Source organism: Galeopterus variegatus, unplaced genomic scaffold, assembly GCF_000696425.1.
Source record: "Galeopterus variegatus unplaced genomic scaffold, G_variegatus-3.0.2 Scaffold172, whole genome shotgun sequence".
Classification (NCBI taxonomy): Eukaryota; Metazoa; Chordata; class Mammalia; order Dermoptera; family Cynocephalidae; genus Galeopterus; species Galeopterus variegatus.
In genome coordinates this window covers 588,213-605,834 of record NW_007726283.1, presented here as the reverse complement: position 1 = coordinate 605,834, position 17,622 = coordinate 588,213, and the positions used below count along the sequence as shown (strand labels likewise).

Here is a 17,622-nt window from a genome sequence, read left to right as displayed (position 1 = left end):
GGGTAAAAAGGGTAGATTTGGAGCTGAGAGGCAATAAACTGACAAAGGGCCAAAAGCACAATTCATTTTATCTGCTTTATAGATGACAGCATTCTGTTATCATTCTCAGCAGTGCTTCCTCTTACCCAGACAAAATTCCTACCATGGACTTACTCACTGATGCAATAAAGTTAGCAGCACTTTTCTCTGAATGTTATTGCTGAAAAATACAAATTTTACTTATGGTAATTTGAGGTTGCATTAACTTAAATCTATTGTCACCTTGGGAAGTGAACCTTCCTGGGGAAAAAAGATAAATGAAGTTTTAGCCATGGAGAAGGAAGGTGGGGCATAGCACTGGTGGCAAAGACACTTGCTGAGGTGCTGCACGCCTGGGCTGGGAAGTGGAAACCACTGCTGGGATGCTGAGGGCTTGAAAGGAAGTCCTCCTCTGTGGTGTTAAGTGACACTTGTGGAGAGCCACCCACAGGGATGCCAGTGGAACTTGCTAGAGAGTGTCTGCCCCTCGGTCCGCCACGCATCACAGGCCGGGAAGATGCTCACAGGCTGCTGGCAGCTGCACCAGGGAAACAATGACGAAAAGTACTGGCACCAGGAAGAAAGCCCCTTCCCCTTACAGTGTCCCTTCAGTACCCTTTGCAATATGCTGGTTGTCAAAGGGGAAATGTTTTAGGGTCCTGTCGCACATCCCAAAGGAGGGTGAAAAGGGTAGATTTGGAGCTGAGAGGCAATAAACTGACAAAGGGCCAAAAGCACAATTCGTTTTATCTGTTCTCTTAGCCTCAGTTTCTGAATCTGAAAATGAAAAAAGTTGATTTGATGATCTCTGAGGAGGTGGATCTTCTGGTGCTACAATTCTGTGCTACAAAAGACTTTTTAGGTCTTGGCATCCTTTTTCACTGTTTTGACCATGAGTTTTCATTGTCCTGTGGAAGAAGTAGTTAATAGACATTCTTGGTTCATAAAGTGCTCTCTTAGCCTCAGTTTCTGAATCTGAAAATGAAAAAAGTTGATTTGATGATCTCTGAGGAGATGGATCTTCTGGTGCTACAATTCTGTGCTACAAAAGACTTTTTAGGTCTTGGCATCCTTTTTCATTGTTTTGACCATGAGTTTTCATTGTCCTGTGGAAGAAGTAGTTAATAGACATTCTTGGTTCATAAAGTGCCAGGACAATTTAGATTTTACTGTAATAAAATTTACTATCTAGTAATTATGTTGAGTTTAATGTTATTGAGTTCACTCTTTTGACACCTAAATGTTGAGTTTAAGTGGAGTTTAACACAAACATTATTCATTTTGAAACATTTTAAAAGCTCAGAATGAACTACATAATGGAATTTGCACTGCTTCATACAGAAGCAATTTCTAATAATTTTAAATGAAAAATTCTTTCAGCTTAATAAAAAACAAATGAAAATTTTTATTGAATGACCTTGGACATTTCAAAGTACGTCTTTTAAATGTGAACCTATTTGTATTGATAATATCTAGATTATCACAAGTTACAGAAAATAGGATTCTAGCATTTTTTTTAGTTGTGCAAATAGCTATCTTAAGCTTTCTAGTTTACAAGTCAAAGAACTAAAATGAAATACATTTTATTTTCTCTTTTAAAAATCTAACATATTTTAAAACTGAAAAGAATTGCTGTTAGATTTTTGTTGTTGTGTTTTTTGTATGTTAAATTTAAATTTACTTGCTGAATAAATATTCAGTAGTTGAGATGAATAATCCTTTCTAACCAGCAAGGCATACAATTGTCTAAAATGCTCTTGCTATCTGATTTAAAACCTTATGCTGTGCCCATATTTGACTGTGTCTTCCAATTTTTCTTCCATATCCCTTGAGTTTTATGTCTTTTAAAATAAATCATATTTTTAAAAGATATTTAAATAAATATTACATTGATTTTTAAAAAACAATTTTCATTTGAATATTAAGGTTTGCACTTGGATAAAAGTTCTTTGGCAGTAATTAAGACCTACAGTGATTTTCATTACAGACCTTCATGCTTCTAGGGGTGACCCCTCTAATTGAAATCAAGGGTGACCCAGCACTGGTGGCTTCCAGGCTGTGAGCTCGCAGCCTCGTTCTCACCCTTTCTGCACAGCTCACTCATAGCACTTCTTCACATTTTAAATCCTTTATGGAGCAAGAAGAGAGTAGAAGAATGGAAGGGCAGATGGTAGTATGGAAGAGCACTGATTTTTAAGTTGTCTTAGCTTGTTATCCTGTGAAAGAAGAGCCTGAAAAAAGGACTTGAATACAGCTAGTTTATTTGAGAGGTGATCCCAGGAAGCAGGAGTAAGGGACTGGGGAGAATAAAACCAGGAAAGAGAAGTCAGTGCAACATGGACTGTCAAGTTGGCTGCTACAGTAGGCAACTGGGGTGATCCCGCCATGACCTTCTGATTTTGTAGAATGCCTCCTGGAATTGCCCACCTGAGGAGGACCAAGGGGTATCATTTATCTGTTGTCTCCTACCCTGCATTGATGGAGGATTGCTCCTGGGATGTTAACTGCCACCCTCTTCTGGTTGCTCATGTGTGAGCTCATGTGTGTGAGCAGAGTGGTCTATTGCTAGACTCCCATGCTATGGCATGAAAGAGCCTCCCAGCAGAAAGCAAAGGACATTTTCTTGAGGTGAACACTGTCATTCCTACGTGAGTCGAAGCCAGCATAGAGTTGTTCACTGCAGCCACATCTGAAATCAGAGGTGAGGCCAGGAGGATATTAAAGGATGTGAAGCACATCATTAGCTAGATGATATTCTGGCTTGTGTGTGGCTGCTCATCTTGGTGAACCACAGAATTACTATTTATAAAACATTCTACAAGATATACGTTCTTCACTGCAGTGTAAGACCCTCACCACCTTCTCCACCCCGTGTGCTGATGAGACTGGGGAAATCGCCCAGCAAGCAGAATGGGCAACACAGAGATCTTAAGAAGTCAGGTGTTGGGGTTGTGGTGTAGGAGGCCGGGGCCGAGCAGGGTGTTTTGGATATTTATAGTGATTCCAGTACAATTAACCTCATTAGAATTGCCTCTATACCCTGCTATGAAAGTTCCAGGGCACTTGGACCATGCATCCCAGAACCTTTCCTTTCTTATCATCTGTAACTGCATCCTTATCAAGACATTGCCACATCCTCATTCTCCCCAAAGGAAAGCCTTCAACTCTGAGAACACCTATTGTGCCTTTTAGCTTGAAAATGTTGTGCTTGTGTTTCCCTTTACATCATGAGGTCCATGGGGAATTGTAGAAAAAAGAGCCATTTGGGGCACAGCATTGTATATGTACAAAACATTCACCTGAATTAGTGCCTGTACTTTGGGAAGTACTTTCTGAAACTCATTTCAATTTCTTTTTTCTTTTTTTGTTACACTTGTTTTTAGGTCTTGCTTAACCATTTTGTAATTTTCTAAGATAAAGTTAAAATTATTTTAAAGTCAGTTCGTCCAGCTCTATAAGACTGATTTAGTAGATGGAAGTGGGGTGGGTGAGGGGGTAGGAAGGGGATATAGGTAGGTGCACAAATTATATTTCAGACGGAATTTAAACAATCAAAAGTGCTATGCATATTCATAGGAGATCATTTGCAGTCGAAGTTAAGAAAGAAAATCTAAACTTTTTGATTCTGGACTTGAAGAAAGCGACAGATCGTAACAGAGATACTGGGGGGCACATTAGTGGCTCTGTTAGTCAGGGTAATTAATACTAGCTGACATAACAGACAGACCCCCAAATCTCAGAGACTTAAAAGATTTCCCCTTGCTCACATGAAGTCTGGTGTGGGTCAGGCAGCCCTCGTCCCTCCTATAGTTGCCCACTGGGCACGGAGCCTCCACAGTCGCAGTAGCGGGGCCAGAGAGCCACGGGGAGGCACCCAGCCCTTAACCCCTGTCCGTAGGAACCACGTGGCTACAAAGTAACTGTAAGGGAGGCTGGGAAATGAGACAGTTTGGAGTATGCTGAGCAGGGCTTCGAAAACCAAGACAAAGACTTGCACCTCCCTCAAGAGCAGGCTTTTCCATGTTTCTGAACAGGGGAGCAGTATGATCGGAGCTGTGCCTTAGGAAGGTTGAGGTGACCTTCTGTCACTAGCATTTCTGTAAATCAAGGCCTGTATTGCCTGTTGCCTGGATTATTTTATAAGCCACTAAACTATCCTCACTGCTGACCTCCTTTTCCTCGTGCATCTTGTTTACTACTGCCAGGACCATTTATAAAATAGCCTTTTGTCTGTCCCTGCATGATAAATAGGGTAACAATAAAATTGATCACCCAAAGTGAGATGTCATTAAGAGTGAAAGTGCTACTAATTATGCTCGGGCAAGAGGTGTGAACTGGGACTGTCCCCAGCAAACTGGAACTTAAGGGCACCCTAAGAGGAGACTACAATGGCTTCCCACCACCAGCCAGGCCCACCAAGCCCCAGAGCCCATGTGCTCCATTATCTAGCGCATCAGCTCTCCAGAAGTGTTTCCTCCCTCACCCTTTATTCAGGTTCCTACTCAAACATGCCCTCGGCAAAGAGACTCTCACCACCCCTTCTAACTTAGCACTTTTCTACCCCTTCTCTCTCTATCCTTTTACCCTGTTTTATTTTCCACCATTGCATGTATTGCTTCCTGACATGAGACTGTCTATTCTGAAACAGCCACCTGTACTTCCACCAGAATGTTTGCTCTATGTGGAGAGGGACGAGTTCTGTCCCGACGGTACACCTAGTGGCTTAAGTAGAGTCCAGCACAGGGTAGGGGCTCAGTAAATCATTGTTGAATGAGAGAAAGACTGACCTTCAACTTCAGTTGGGCCAAGTCCCCTCACCGCCCACCCTGACATCCCCTCCTGAGCTTGCCACTGTCATTGAGCCCCCAGCTGAGTCATGCGTGATGCTCCCTCTGTCTTCAGGAGGCTCCTGGCTGTCCTCTGTGGGGATCCAACTGTGCTTCAAGGCGTAGCTTCATTTTTCTTTTTGAATTGAGCCCCCAGCTGAGTCATGCGTGATGCTCCCTCTGTCTTCAGGAGGCTCCTGGCTGTCCGCTGTGGGGATCCAACTGTGCTTCAAGGCGTAGCTTCATTTTTCTTTTTGAACTTTCTCTGATTACTCTGCTCCATATCCTGTCCTAGTTGGAAGCAAATAGTTTTTAATATTAACTGGACTGTGCACTTTCTGGAGGCAGAGACTGCATTACTCCTTATCTGTACAATAGCCACACAAAACTGGGACAACAGTGCTTACCTCATAGTTTTAAAGAATTTTAAATGAGCAAATTCATGTAAACTTCTTAGAAGAATATGAAACATGTAATGTAATAAATATGTACTCTAATTAATATAAATAATTATTAATGAGATAATTTACATTCTTTGTGTTTTGTGCTCAGTCTTCAAACTCTAGTATGTATTTTACACTTCAGAAGAGCCACATTTCAAGTGCTCGGTAGCTGCAGGGGCTAGTGGACACTGTTTTGGANCGCATCACAGGCCGGGAAGATGCTCACAGGCTGCTGGCAGCTGCACCAGGGAAACAATGACAAAAAGTACTGGCACCAGGAAGAAAGCCCCTTCCCCTTACAGTGTCCCTTCAGCACCCTTTGCAATATGCTGGTTGTCAAAGGGGAATTGTTTTAGGGTCCTGTCGCACATCCCAAAGGAGGGCGAAAAGGGTAGATTTGGAGCTGAGAGGCAATAAATTGACCAATGGCCAATAGCACAATTCGTTTTATCTTCTTTATAGATGACAGCATTCTGTTATCATTCTCAGCAGTGCTACCTCTTACCCAGACAAAATCCCTGCCATGGACTTACTCACTACTACGAAGGAGGCAGCAGCACTTTTCTCTGAATGTTACTGCTGAAAAGTACAGAGTTACTTATGGCAACTTGCAGGTGCATTAACCTGAATACACTATCACCTTAGGAAGTGGACCATTCTGGTCTGTCAGAGTAAGGGTAAAAATTATATTTTAGTGNTAGGGTCATGTCGCATATCCCAAAGGAGGGTAAAAAGGGTAGATTTGGAGCTGAGAGGCAATAAACTGACAAAGGGCCAAAAGCACAATTCATTTTATCTGCTTTATAGATGACAGCATTCTGTTATCATTCTCAGCAGTGCTTCCTCTTACCCAGACAAAATTCCTACCATGGACTTACTCACTGATGCAATAAAGTTAGCAGCACTTTTCTCTGAATGTTATTGCTGAAAAATACAAATTTTACTTATGGTAATTTGAGGTTGCATTAACTTAAATCTATTGTCACCTTGGGAAGTGAACCTTCCTGGGGAAAAAAGATAAATGAAGTTTTAGCCATGGAGAAGGAAGGTGGGGCATAGTAATCTCTGGACACTAGATTCAGATGAATTCCCAGAAGAAGATATGACTAATTCTCCATGAAATTGTCTTGACATCCTTGTCAAAAATCAATTGCCCATAAATGCATGGGTTTATTACTGTACTCCTAATTTTATTCCTTTGGTATATATGTTTATCCTTATGCCAGTATCACACAGTCTTCATTACTATAGGTTTGTAGTAAGTTGTGAAACCTGGAAATATGTCCGCTGACTTTGTTCTTTTTCAAGATTGTCTGACTTTTCTGCATCCCATGTGTTTGCATGTGAATTTTACGATCAACTTGTTAATTTCTACAAAAAAGGCTGCTGGGATTTTGATAAGGATTGTGTTGAATCTGTAGATTATTGGGGGAGAGGGGAGTATTGCATTTTAACAATATTACTCTTTGACTCCCTGAACATGAGTTGTCTTTCCTTTTATTAATGCCTTCTTTAATTTCTTTCAGTGATGTTTTGTAGTTTTCATTGTACAAATTTATATTTCTTTTGTTAAATTTATTCGAAGTATTTTATTCCTTTTGATGCTATAGTAAATGAAATTGTTTCTTAATTTCAATTTTGGACTGTTCATTGCTGGTGTCTAGAAATACAATTAGTTTTTGTGTATTAATCTTGTATCCTGCAACTTTGATGAACTCATTCATTAGGTCTAATTATTTTTGGGGATTTTCTACATACAAAATTATACCACCTGCAAGCATACATTTTAGAATATTTTGGGGTGATATGTGCTTTATAGTAAATACTCTAAAATTTAGTTAAGTAAATCAGCTTTAGCATTAACAGAGTAAATGGTTTTGTTTTTTCATATTTTTCATGCAGGATAAATCATCCAACACAGAAAAACCCAAGCCACTAGTAAGATTTCTACCACAGTTGTCTACGGTAATTTACTAATATACTATCATACTTTATTGCTTTCATAACAATGTTGTTTACTAGTTTTCAAGCTTAAAAATAAGTTACTAAATTTCTGATTATGAAATCTGTGCTCCATTTGATTGTTTTCTGATGGAGAAATTCTGTGAGGTACACATCTTAGGAAAAATAACTCTCTTAACGAAGTAACCAAAGCTATAATTTCCTAGTATATACAGAACATTTGAGTATTTTGAGTAAAAGAATTGCCAGGATGGACAAGCAGAAGGAAAATTGGAGTTGTGAAATGAGGACTTGGACTAAGGCTTTGTCCATAATGGCTCTGTGAAAGTCACCTCTCTTAGCCTCAGTTTCTGAATCTGAAAATGAAAAAAGTTGATTTGATGATCTCTGAGGAGGTGGATCTTCTGGTGCTACAATTCTGTGCTACAAAAGACTTTTTAGGTCTTGGCATCCTTTTTCACTGTTTTGACCATGAGTTTTCATTGTCCTGTGGAAGAAGTAGTTAATAGACATTCTTGGTTCATAAAGTGCCAGGACAATTTAGATTTTACTGTAATAAAATTTACTATCTAGTAATTATGTTGAGTTTAATGTTATTGAGTTCACTCTTTTGACACCTAAATGTTGAGTTTAAGTGGAGTTTAACACAAACATTATTCATTTTGAAACATTTTAAAAGCTCAGAATGAACTACATAATGGAATTTGCACTGCTTCATACAGAAGCAATTTCTAATAATTTTAAATGAAAAATTCTTTCAGCTTAATAAAAAACAAATGAAAATTTTTATTGAATGACCTTGGACATTTCAAAGTACGTCTTTTAAATGTGAACCTATTTGTATTGATAATATCTAGATTATCACAAGTTACAGAAAATAGGATTCTAGCATTTTTTTTAGTTGTGCAAATAGCTATCTTAAGCTTTCTAGTTTACAAGTCAAAGAACTAAAATGAAATACATTTTATTTTCTCTTTTAAAAATCTAACATATTTTAAAACTGAAAAGAATTGCTGTTAGATTTTTGTTGTTGTGTTTTTTGTATGTTAAATTTAAATTTACTTGCTGAATAAATATTCAGTAGTTGAGATGAATAATCCTTTCTAACCAGCAAGGCATACAATTGTCTAAAATGCTCTTGCTATCTGATTTAAAACCTTATGCTGTGCCCATATTTGACTGTGTCTTCCAATTTTTCTTCCATATCCCTTGAGTTTTATGTCTTTTAAAATAAATCATATTTTTAAAAGATATTTAAATAAATATTACATTGATTTTTAAAAAACAATTTTCATTTGAATATTAAGGTTTGCACTTGGATAAAAGTTCTTTGGCAGTAATTAAGACCTACAGTGATTTTCATTACAGACCTTCATGCTTCTAGGGGTGACCCCTCTAATTGAAATCAAGGGTGACCCAGCACTGGTGGCTTCCAGGCTGTGAGCTCGCAGCCTCGTTCTCACCCTTTCTGCACAGCTCACTCATAGCACTTCTTCACATTTTAAATCCTTTATGGAGCAAGAAGAGAGTAGAAGAATGGAAGGGCAGATGGTAGTATGGAAGAGCACTGATTTTTAAGTTGTCTTAGCTTGTTATCCTGTGAAAGAAGAGCCTGAAAAAAGGACTTGAATACAGCTAGTTTATTTGAGAGGTGATCCCAGGAAGCAGGAGTAAGGGACTGGGGAGAATAAAACCAGGAAAGAGAAGTCAGTGCAACATGGACTGTCAAGTTGGCTGCTACAGTAGGCAACTGGGGTGATCCCGCCATGACCCTCTGATTTTGTAGAATGCCTCCTGGAATTGCCCACCTGAGGAGGACCAAGGGGTATCATTTATCTGTTGTCTCCTACCCTGCATTGATGGAGGATTGCTCCTGGGATGTTAACTGCCACCCTCTTCTGGTTGCTCATGTGTGAGCTCATGTGTGTGAGCAGAGTGGTCTATTGCTAGACTCCCATGCTATGGCATGAAAGAGCCTCCCAGCAGAAAGCAAAGGACATTTTCTTGAGGTGAACACTGTCATTCCTACGTGAGTCGAAGCCAGCATAGAGTTGTTCACTGCAGCCACATCTGAAATCAGAGGTGAGGCCAGGAGGATATTAAAGGATGTGAAGCACATCATTAGCTAGATGATATTCTGGCTTGTGTGTGGCTGCTCATCTTGGTGAACCACAGAATTACTATTTATAAAACATTCTACAAGATATACGTTCTTCACTGCAGTGTAAGACCCTCACCACCTTCTCCACCCCGTGTGCTGATGAGACTGGGGAAATCGCCCAGCAAGCAGAATGGGCAACACAGAGATCTTAAGAAGTCAGGTGTTGGGGTTGTGGTGTAGGAGGCCGGGGCCGAGCAGGGTGTTTTGGATATTTATAGTGATTCCAGTACAATTAACCTCATTAGAATTGCCTCTATACCCTGCTATGAAAGTTCCAGGGCACTTGGACCATGCATCCCAGAACCTTTCCTTTCTTATCATCTGTAACTGCATCCTTATCAAGACATTGCCACATCCTCATTCTCCCCAAAGGAAAGCCTTCAACTCTGAGAACACCTATTGTGCCTTTTAGCTTGAAAATGTTGTGCTTGTGTTTCCCTTTACATCATGAGGTCCATGGGGAATTGTAGAAAAAAGAGCCATTTGGGGCACAGCATTGTATATGTACAAAACATTCACCTGAATTAGTGCCTGTACTTTGGGAAGTACTTTCTGAAACTCATTTCAATTTCTTTTTTCTTTTTTTGTTACACTTGTTTTTAGGTCTTGCTTAACCATTTTGTAATTTTCTAAGATAAAGTTAAAATTATTTTAAAGTCAGTTCGTCCAGCTCTATAAGACTGATTTAGTAGATGGAAGTGGGGTGGGTGAGGGGGTAGGAAGGGGATATAGGTAGGTGCACAAATTATATTTCAGACGGAATTTAAACAATCAAAAGTGCTATGCATATTCATAGGAGATCATTTGCAGTCGAAGTTAAGAAAGAAAATCTAAACTTTTTGATTCTGGACTTGAAGAAAGCGACAGATCGTAACAGAGATACTGGGGGGCACATTAGTGGCTCTGTTAGTCAGGGTAATTAATACTAGCTGACATAACAGACAGACCCCCAAATCTCAGAGACTTAAAAGATTTCCCCTTGCTCACATGAAGTCTGGTGTGGGTCAGGCAGCCCTCGTCCCTCCTATAGTTGCCCACTGGGCACGGAGCCTCCACAGTCGCAGTAGCGGGGCCAGAGAGCCACGGGGAGGCACCCAGCCCTTAACCCCTGTCCGTAGGAACCACGTGGCTACAAAGTAACTGTAAGGGAGGCTGGGAAATGAGACAGTTTGGAGTATGCTGAGCAGGGCTTCGAAAACCAAGACAAAGACTTGCACCTACCTCAAGAGCAGGCTTTTCCATGTTTCTGAACAGGGGAGCAGTATGATCGGAGCTGTGCCTTAGGAAGGTTGAGGTGACCTTCTGTCACTAGCATTTCTGTAAATCAAGGCCTGTATTGCCTGTTGCCTGGATTATTTTATAAGCCACTAAACTATCCTCACTGCTGACCTCCTTTTCCTCGTGCATCTTGTTTACTACTGCCAGGACCATTTATAAAATAGCCTTTTGTCTGTCCCTGCATGATAAATAGGGTAACAATAAAATTGATCACCCAAAGTGAGATGTCATTAAGAGTGAAAGTGCTACTAATTATGCTCGGGCAAGAGGTGTGAACTGGGACTGTCCCCAGCAAACTGGAACTTAAGGGCACCCTAAGAGGAGACTACAATGGCTTCCCACCACCAGCCAGGCCCACCAAGCCCCAGAGCCCATGTGCTCCATTATCTAGCGCATCAGCTCTCCAGAAGTGTTTCCTCCCTCACCCTTTATTCAGGTTCCTACTCAAACATGCCCTCGGCAAAGAGACTCTCACCACCCCTTCTAACTTAGCACTTTTCTACCCCTTCTCTCTCTATCCTTTTACCCTGTTTTATTTTCCACCATTGCATGTATTGCTTCCTGACATGAGACTGTCTATTCTGAAACAGCCACCTGTACTTCCACCAGAATGTTTGCTCTATGTGGAGAGGGACGAGTTCTGTCCCGACGGTACACCTAGTGGCTTAAGTAGAGTCCAGCACAGGGTAGGGGCTCAGTAAATCATTGTTGAATGAGAGAAAGACTGACCTTCAACTTCAGTTGGGCCAAGTCCCCTCACCGCCCACCCTGACATCCCCTCCTGAGCTTGCCACTGTCATTGAGCCCCCAGCTGAGTCATGCGTGATGCTCCCTCTGTCTTCAGGAGGCTCCTGGCTGTCCGCTGTGGGGATCCAACTGTGCTTCAAGGCGTAGCTTCATTTTTCTTTTTGAGCTTTCTCTGATTACTCTGCTCCATATCCTGTCCTAGTTGGAAGCAAATAGTTTTTAATATTAACTGGACTGTGCACTTTCTGGAGGCAGAGACTGCATTACTCCTTATCTGTACAATAGCCACACAAAACTGGGACAACAGTGCTTACCTCATAGTTTTAAAGAATTTTAAATGAGCAAATTCATGTAAACTTCTTAGAAGAATATGAAACATGTAATGTAATAAATATGTACTCTAATTAATATAAATAATTATTAATGAGATAATTTACATTCTTTGTGTTTTGTGCTCAGTCTTCAAACTCTAGTATGTATTTTACACTTCAGAAGAGCCACATTTCAAGTGCTCAGTAGCTGCAGGGGCTAGTGGACACTGTTTTGGACAGCACAGCTCTGCAGAATAGAGGGATGGCAGATGGAGGAGCAGGCGCCGCCTCCAGGTGGAAGGGAGAGTGCTCAAGGAACAAATGTGGAGGAGCCATCCCTTCCCCAAAGCTTAGATTCAGCCCTCACTGGAGAGGTGTGGCTGTGGCCCACTGGTGACAAAGACACTTGCTGAGGTGCTGCACGCCTGGGCTGGGAAGTGGAAACCACTGCTGGGATGCTGAGGGCTTGAAAGGAAGTCCTCCTCTGTGGTGTTAAGTGACACTTGTGGAGAGCCACCCACAGGGATGCCAGTGGAACTTGCTAGAGAGTGTCTGCCCCTCGGTCCGCCACGCATCACAGGCCGGGAAGATGCTCACAGGCTGCTGGCAGCTGCACCAGGGAAACAATGACGAAAAGTACTGGCACCAGGAAGAAAGCCCCTTCCCCTTACAGTGTCCCTTCAGTACCCTTTGCAATATGCTGGTTGTCAAAGGGGAAATGTTTTAGGGTCCTGTCGCACATCCCAAAGGAGGGTAAAAAGGGTAGATTTGGAGCTGAGAGGCAATAAATTGACCAATGGCCAATAGCACAATTCGTTTTATCTGCTTTATAGATGACAGCATTCTGTTATCATTCTCAGCAGTGCTTCCTCTTACCCAGACAAAAATCCCTGCCATGGACTTACTCACTACTACGAAGGAGGCAGCAGCACTTTTCTCTGAATGTTACTGCTGAAAAGTAGAGTTACTTATGGGAACTTGCAGGTGCATTAACCTGAATACACTGTCACCTTAGGAAGTGGACCATTCTGGTCTGTCAGAGTAAGGGTAAAAATTATATTTTAGTGATAGAGAGAAGAAGTAAAACTGAGTAAGCCCTGGACAATAACTAGGCTCAGAAAATTCTCAGAAGAAGAATATGTGATAAAAGGCTTTAAAGGGTAAAAATTATATTTTAGTGATAGAGAGAAGAAGTAAAACTGAGTAAGCCCTGGACAACAACTAGGCTCAGAAAATTCTCAGAAGAAGAATATGTGATAAAAGGCTTTGCACACCTTTTAAAGCTTTCTGTTAAGTATTGCTAGGTACTATTTTCTTTTATTTTCTTGCTCTAAAGAAAATTCTAAGATAAACACTGAGAATTTAAAAAGTAGTAGCATTTATCTGTGATTAGGTTGGATAATATGTGTTTTACTTTATAGTAGACACTAAATTTTAGTTGGGTGAATCAATTTTATCATTAACAGAGTAAACAGTTTTGTTTTTTCTTATTTTTTTAATGCAGGATAAATCAGCCAGCAAAGAAAAATCCAAGGCCCCAGCAAGAGCTTTACCACAGTTGGCTATGGTAATTTACCTATAAACTCTCATCGAATTTTGGCCCTTTTAAAAATGTTTATTACTTTTCAAACTTGAAAATAAATAATTGAATTTCTTATTTTGAATTCTGTGCTCCATTTGATTGTTTTTGATGGAGAAATTCCTTGAGGTACATAGGAAAAACAACTGTCTAAATATAGTAACTGTAAGCTATAATCTCCTAGTAAGTATAGAATATTTGAGTATTTTGAATAAAAACATTGCTAAAGTGGACAAGCAGAAAGGAGAATCAATGTTGGAGTCAGGAAGCGAGGGCTTGGGCTAAAGCTCTGTCCCTACTGGCTCTGTGACCTTTGGGGAGGCACTTGCCTCTCAGTTTCTGAGTTTGCAAATGAGAAAAGTTGATTTGATGATCTCTGAGGAGATGGCTCTTCTAGCACTAAAATGCTGTGCCACACAAGATTTCTTAGATCTTGGCATCCTTTTTCATTATTTTGACCATGAGTTTTCATTGTCCCGTGGAAGAGGCAGTTCATAGACATTTACAGTTGATAAAGTGCTGGACATGTTAGATTTTACTGTAATAAAATTTGCTGTCTAGTAATTATGTTGAGTTTAATGCCATTTAGTTACACTCTTGTGACTCCTGAAAGTGGAGGTTAAGAGGAGTTTCAATGCAAACATTGTTTGTTTTAAACTGTAATAAAATATACATAAAATAAAATTTACCATTTTAACTATTTTAAGTATACAGTTCAGTGGCATTTAGTACATGTGCAACCATCACTACCATCTATCTCCAGAAATCTTTTTGTCTTCCCAAACTGAAATTCTATCCATTAAATATCTCATTTTCCCTTCCCCCAGCCCCTGGTAAATGACCATTCTACTTTTTGTTTCTATGTATTTGACTACTCTACGTTCCTCATGTAAGTGGACTCATGCAATATTTGTCATTGTGTGTCTGGCTTATTTCACTTGTCATAATGTCTTCAAAGTTCATCCAAAATATTGCTTATTTTGAAAGATAATGCAGAAGCTCAGAACAAACTGTAAAATTGAATTTGTGTTGTTTTAAACAGAGAAGATTCTTGATTATTTGAAACAAAAGACATTTTCACTTAGAAAACTTGAATTAATATTCTCAGATGAATTATCTTGAACATTTCAAAGTACACAATTTAATTGAAAATATGGTATTATTGATAATGCCAGATTATCACATCATGTCTGTAGAATTGAACCATGTTTCCCCCAATTCTGCAAAATCTATCTTGAATGTTATAGTTTAAAAGATAAAGACTTAAAATGGAATAGACATTTTATTTTCTCTTTAAAATTTTAACAATTTTAAAAACTGAAAACAATAAAAATTGCCCTTTGTTGTGTCTTGTTAGTATACAGATTTAGAAATATAAACTTAATTTAAATTTACTTATTGAACGTCTGTGGCAGAGAGGAATAATAGTCCTTTCCTGTCGGGGAAGCATGTAATCATCTAAAATGCTTTTGTTGGCTGATTTAAACCTGCTTTTATGTCCGCATTTGGCTGCATCTTGAGATTTTCTTCAGCATTCTTTGAGTTTTATGTGTTTTAAGGGAAATCATATTTTCAAGAGATATTTCTAAAACTAATTTATTGATTAAAAAGATACTTTCATTTGAATATTAAGGTTTGCGCTTGGATAAAATTCTCTGGCAATGATTAAGACCTAGAGTGATTTTCATTGCAGACCTTCAGGCTTCTAGAGGTGACCCCTGTAACTGAAATTAAGGGTGACTCAGCACTGGTGACTCCCAGGCTCTGCGAGCTGGTGGCCTGGTTTTCACCCTTTCTGCACAGCTCACTCATAGCACTCCTTTGCATTTTCAATCCTTTATGGAGCAAGATGAGAGTGGAAGAATGGACGGGCAGACGGAAGTATGGAAGAACGCTAACTTACAATTTGTTTTAGCCTATTTTCCTGTTAAAGAAGAACCTGAAACAAGAACTTGTGTGCAGGTAGTTTATTTGGGAAGTAGGAGTAAAGGACTGGAGAGAGTAAAACTACAAAGAAAGAGAAGCCAGTGTAAGCAGGGGCTGTCCAGGTGGTCTGGATCTGAAAGGAAGAGAAAGACTGATTTGTCAGTGTTAAAAAATAGGTAAATTTTGCTTTAAAATCTGCCTGTCTGGGTTTATTGGAGAACCATTGGCTCCAGCAACAGTCTGTGTTCTGGTATTGCCATAATTGACTCCAGCTACTCAGTGATTGCCTTTTTAGAAAATGCAGATACTCTCCTGTCTGCCGCAGTCCCCACCACACTCTATTGTCTCCCAGCATGGAAGCTGAGTGCCAGTGACCTATCATCACTAGCCATTTCCCTCTTTAGATGCCTGCCCAGATCATATAAGTATAAGAATTTGTGACCCCTGTTTTAAACTATAAAATAAATGTGTGAGTTGCTGGAGCAATCTAGAGCAGCTTAAAGCCATGAGAACAGGAAGACCTTTTGGAGCTGGAATGCAGAGGGAACTCATTAGCACTGGAGACCAGCAGCGTGCCTCTCATTGAAATAGAAGGCTCAAGGACACTTGCCAATATCTGGGGATGAACAGCCTCTCTGGAATGAACACCCCTGTTTTAGGTAACAGGCACTCACATCAAGCCAGCATCAGGGCTTTTGGTAATGTCTCCCAAATGGTACACACCATTCACAGACTTGAATAAGATGTGCTATGGAGTGTTCATGTCTTCTTTCCAGATGTTCCAGTCTGTTTGATAAAAAAATCTGTGTTTATGGATACTTATGCATTTCATAAAAAATGGTTTTTTTCTAATATTGTTTATTAATGCTATTTAAATTTCATATTTTAGGTGAGAACAAAGCCCAAGTGGCAGCAGGCAGCTCCATCATTCCATTTGACTGTAAAGCAGGACGATGAGATTCCAGAAAAGTATAGTGTTAAAAATGAACAGTCCTATGGTAAGAACTTTAATAGTCTGAATTAGATTTAAAGGAATTTTCCAAAGAAGAAAAAACATATAACATTTAGTTAATAGAGTAATGAAAGTATAAAACCTAAATGACATTCATGTCAAATAGAAAAATTTCTCCCAAATGTTTTTCCTCAGAAAATAATTGATTCCAGGTCTTAGTTATTTCAGGCTGTTATTAATGCTGTAAGAGCTGATATCTTAGGAATTGTGATGTTTATAATAAAACTTTTATTTATTGTAGTCAGAATTTGCCTCTGCCTCAGAGACTGAGAAGTTTTTTTTCTAAAAGGGAAGTTAATAAGTTGTAAACAGTACTGTCAAATGACTCATTTTAATGTTTTTTATTATTTTGATTCACTAAATATAGTGCTCATCAGATTGTTTACATTTAATATAAACATTTTTTCACCGTGGTTCTTTAAATTTTCTCAAGTAATTTTGTATTCTATTTTTATCATAATTTTAATCTCATTCATTTTAAAAAGATTCTATGCAAATATAATTGAAAATTTTGTTTATTACATTAATCAAAATATAAAATAAATCAGTTGAGTAATCTTGAAGTAGCCAGAGGTGTCTATTATGATGACATAAAATAGGAGCTGTTTAACTTCCTCCTAGTAAAAGGCAATAAATTATACTTAGGGTTACTTGAAAACTTAAAGCATAGAATTTTTTCTTGAAAAGTGCTTTAGCATTTTATTCTAAACACTTAAATGTTGTAGCTTAATTTTTATATGAATAATTTATGCTTTTTTAAAAAATTCAAGCTGAATACATGGATAATTATGGGAAAAAAAGCAAATCATTTGACCAACTTGATGACAGTTGTGCTGGACCATCTACTTCCAAATCAAAGGGCAGATCTCCACATAAAGAACGAGAAAACTTTAGACGTACTCTTGTTAATGTCATTATGTAAGTACTACGAGCTAACTAATCAGTATGTGTTACCCTAGTTTGAGCCTCCGGGAACTTTTATCTAAAAATATAAGAATTCTATGCATCTCTAAGGTTGCCTCAAAGCCTTGTCGGAATGAGGTCAGCAAAAACAGAAGTAACCAGTTCCTCTCTGCCTCGTTTCTGCACAGCTTTGTGCTGGTTGCTTAGGATGCTCTTTTACGTTCACTGCAACTCTCAAGGTGCACATTGCCATTTATGTAACAAATGGAGTTTCATGACCTATTGTGGCAAGTAACTCTCCCACAGAACCCCGTTCTACTGTCCCCATGTGGCAGTGTACTGGATGGCTGGACAACGGGTACTGAGTGCTTACAAAGGGCAGGAGGGGTGTTTTTGTGGGAGTCCGGTGCAGCTGGATGGATGATGTGTGCCTCTTCTAGAGTGGTTTTGAGTTTC

General features: G+C 39.4%; 1 protein-coding gene across 1 annotated transcript in view; it reads left to right on the top strand.

The window, feature by feature from the left end:
* Positions 1 to 6,506: 6,506 nt before the first annotated feature.
* Positions 6,507 to 17,622, top strand: part of DNAH7 (dynein, axonemal, heavy chain 7) — a 250,129-nt gene continuing 239,013 nt past the window's right edge. Inside the window, 5 exon segments of the mRNA XM_008563289.1 lie at positions 6,507 to 6,545; positions 7,190 to 7,252; positions 13,251 to 13,313; positions 16,141 to 16,249; positions 17,034 to 17,181. Coding sequence (XP_008561511.1) covers positions 6,507 to 6,545; positions 7,190 to 7,252; positions 13,251 to 13,313; positions 16,141 to 16,249; positions 17,034 to 17,181 — 422 coding nt within the window.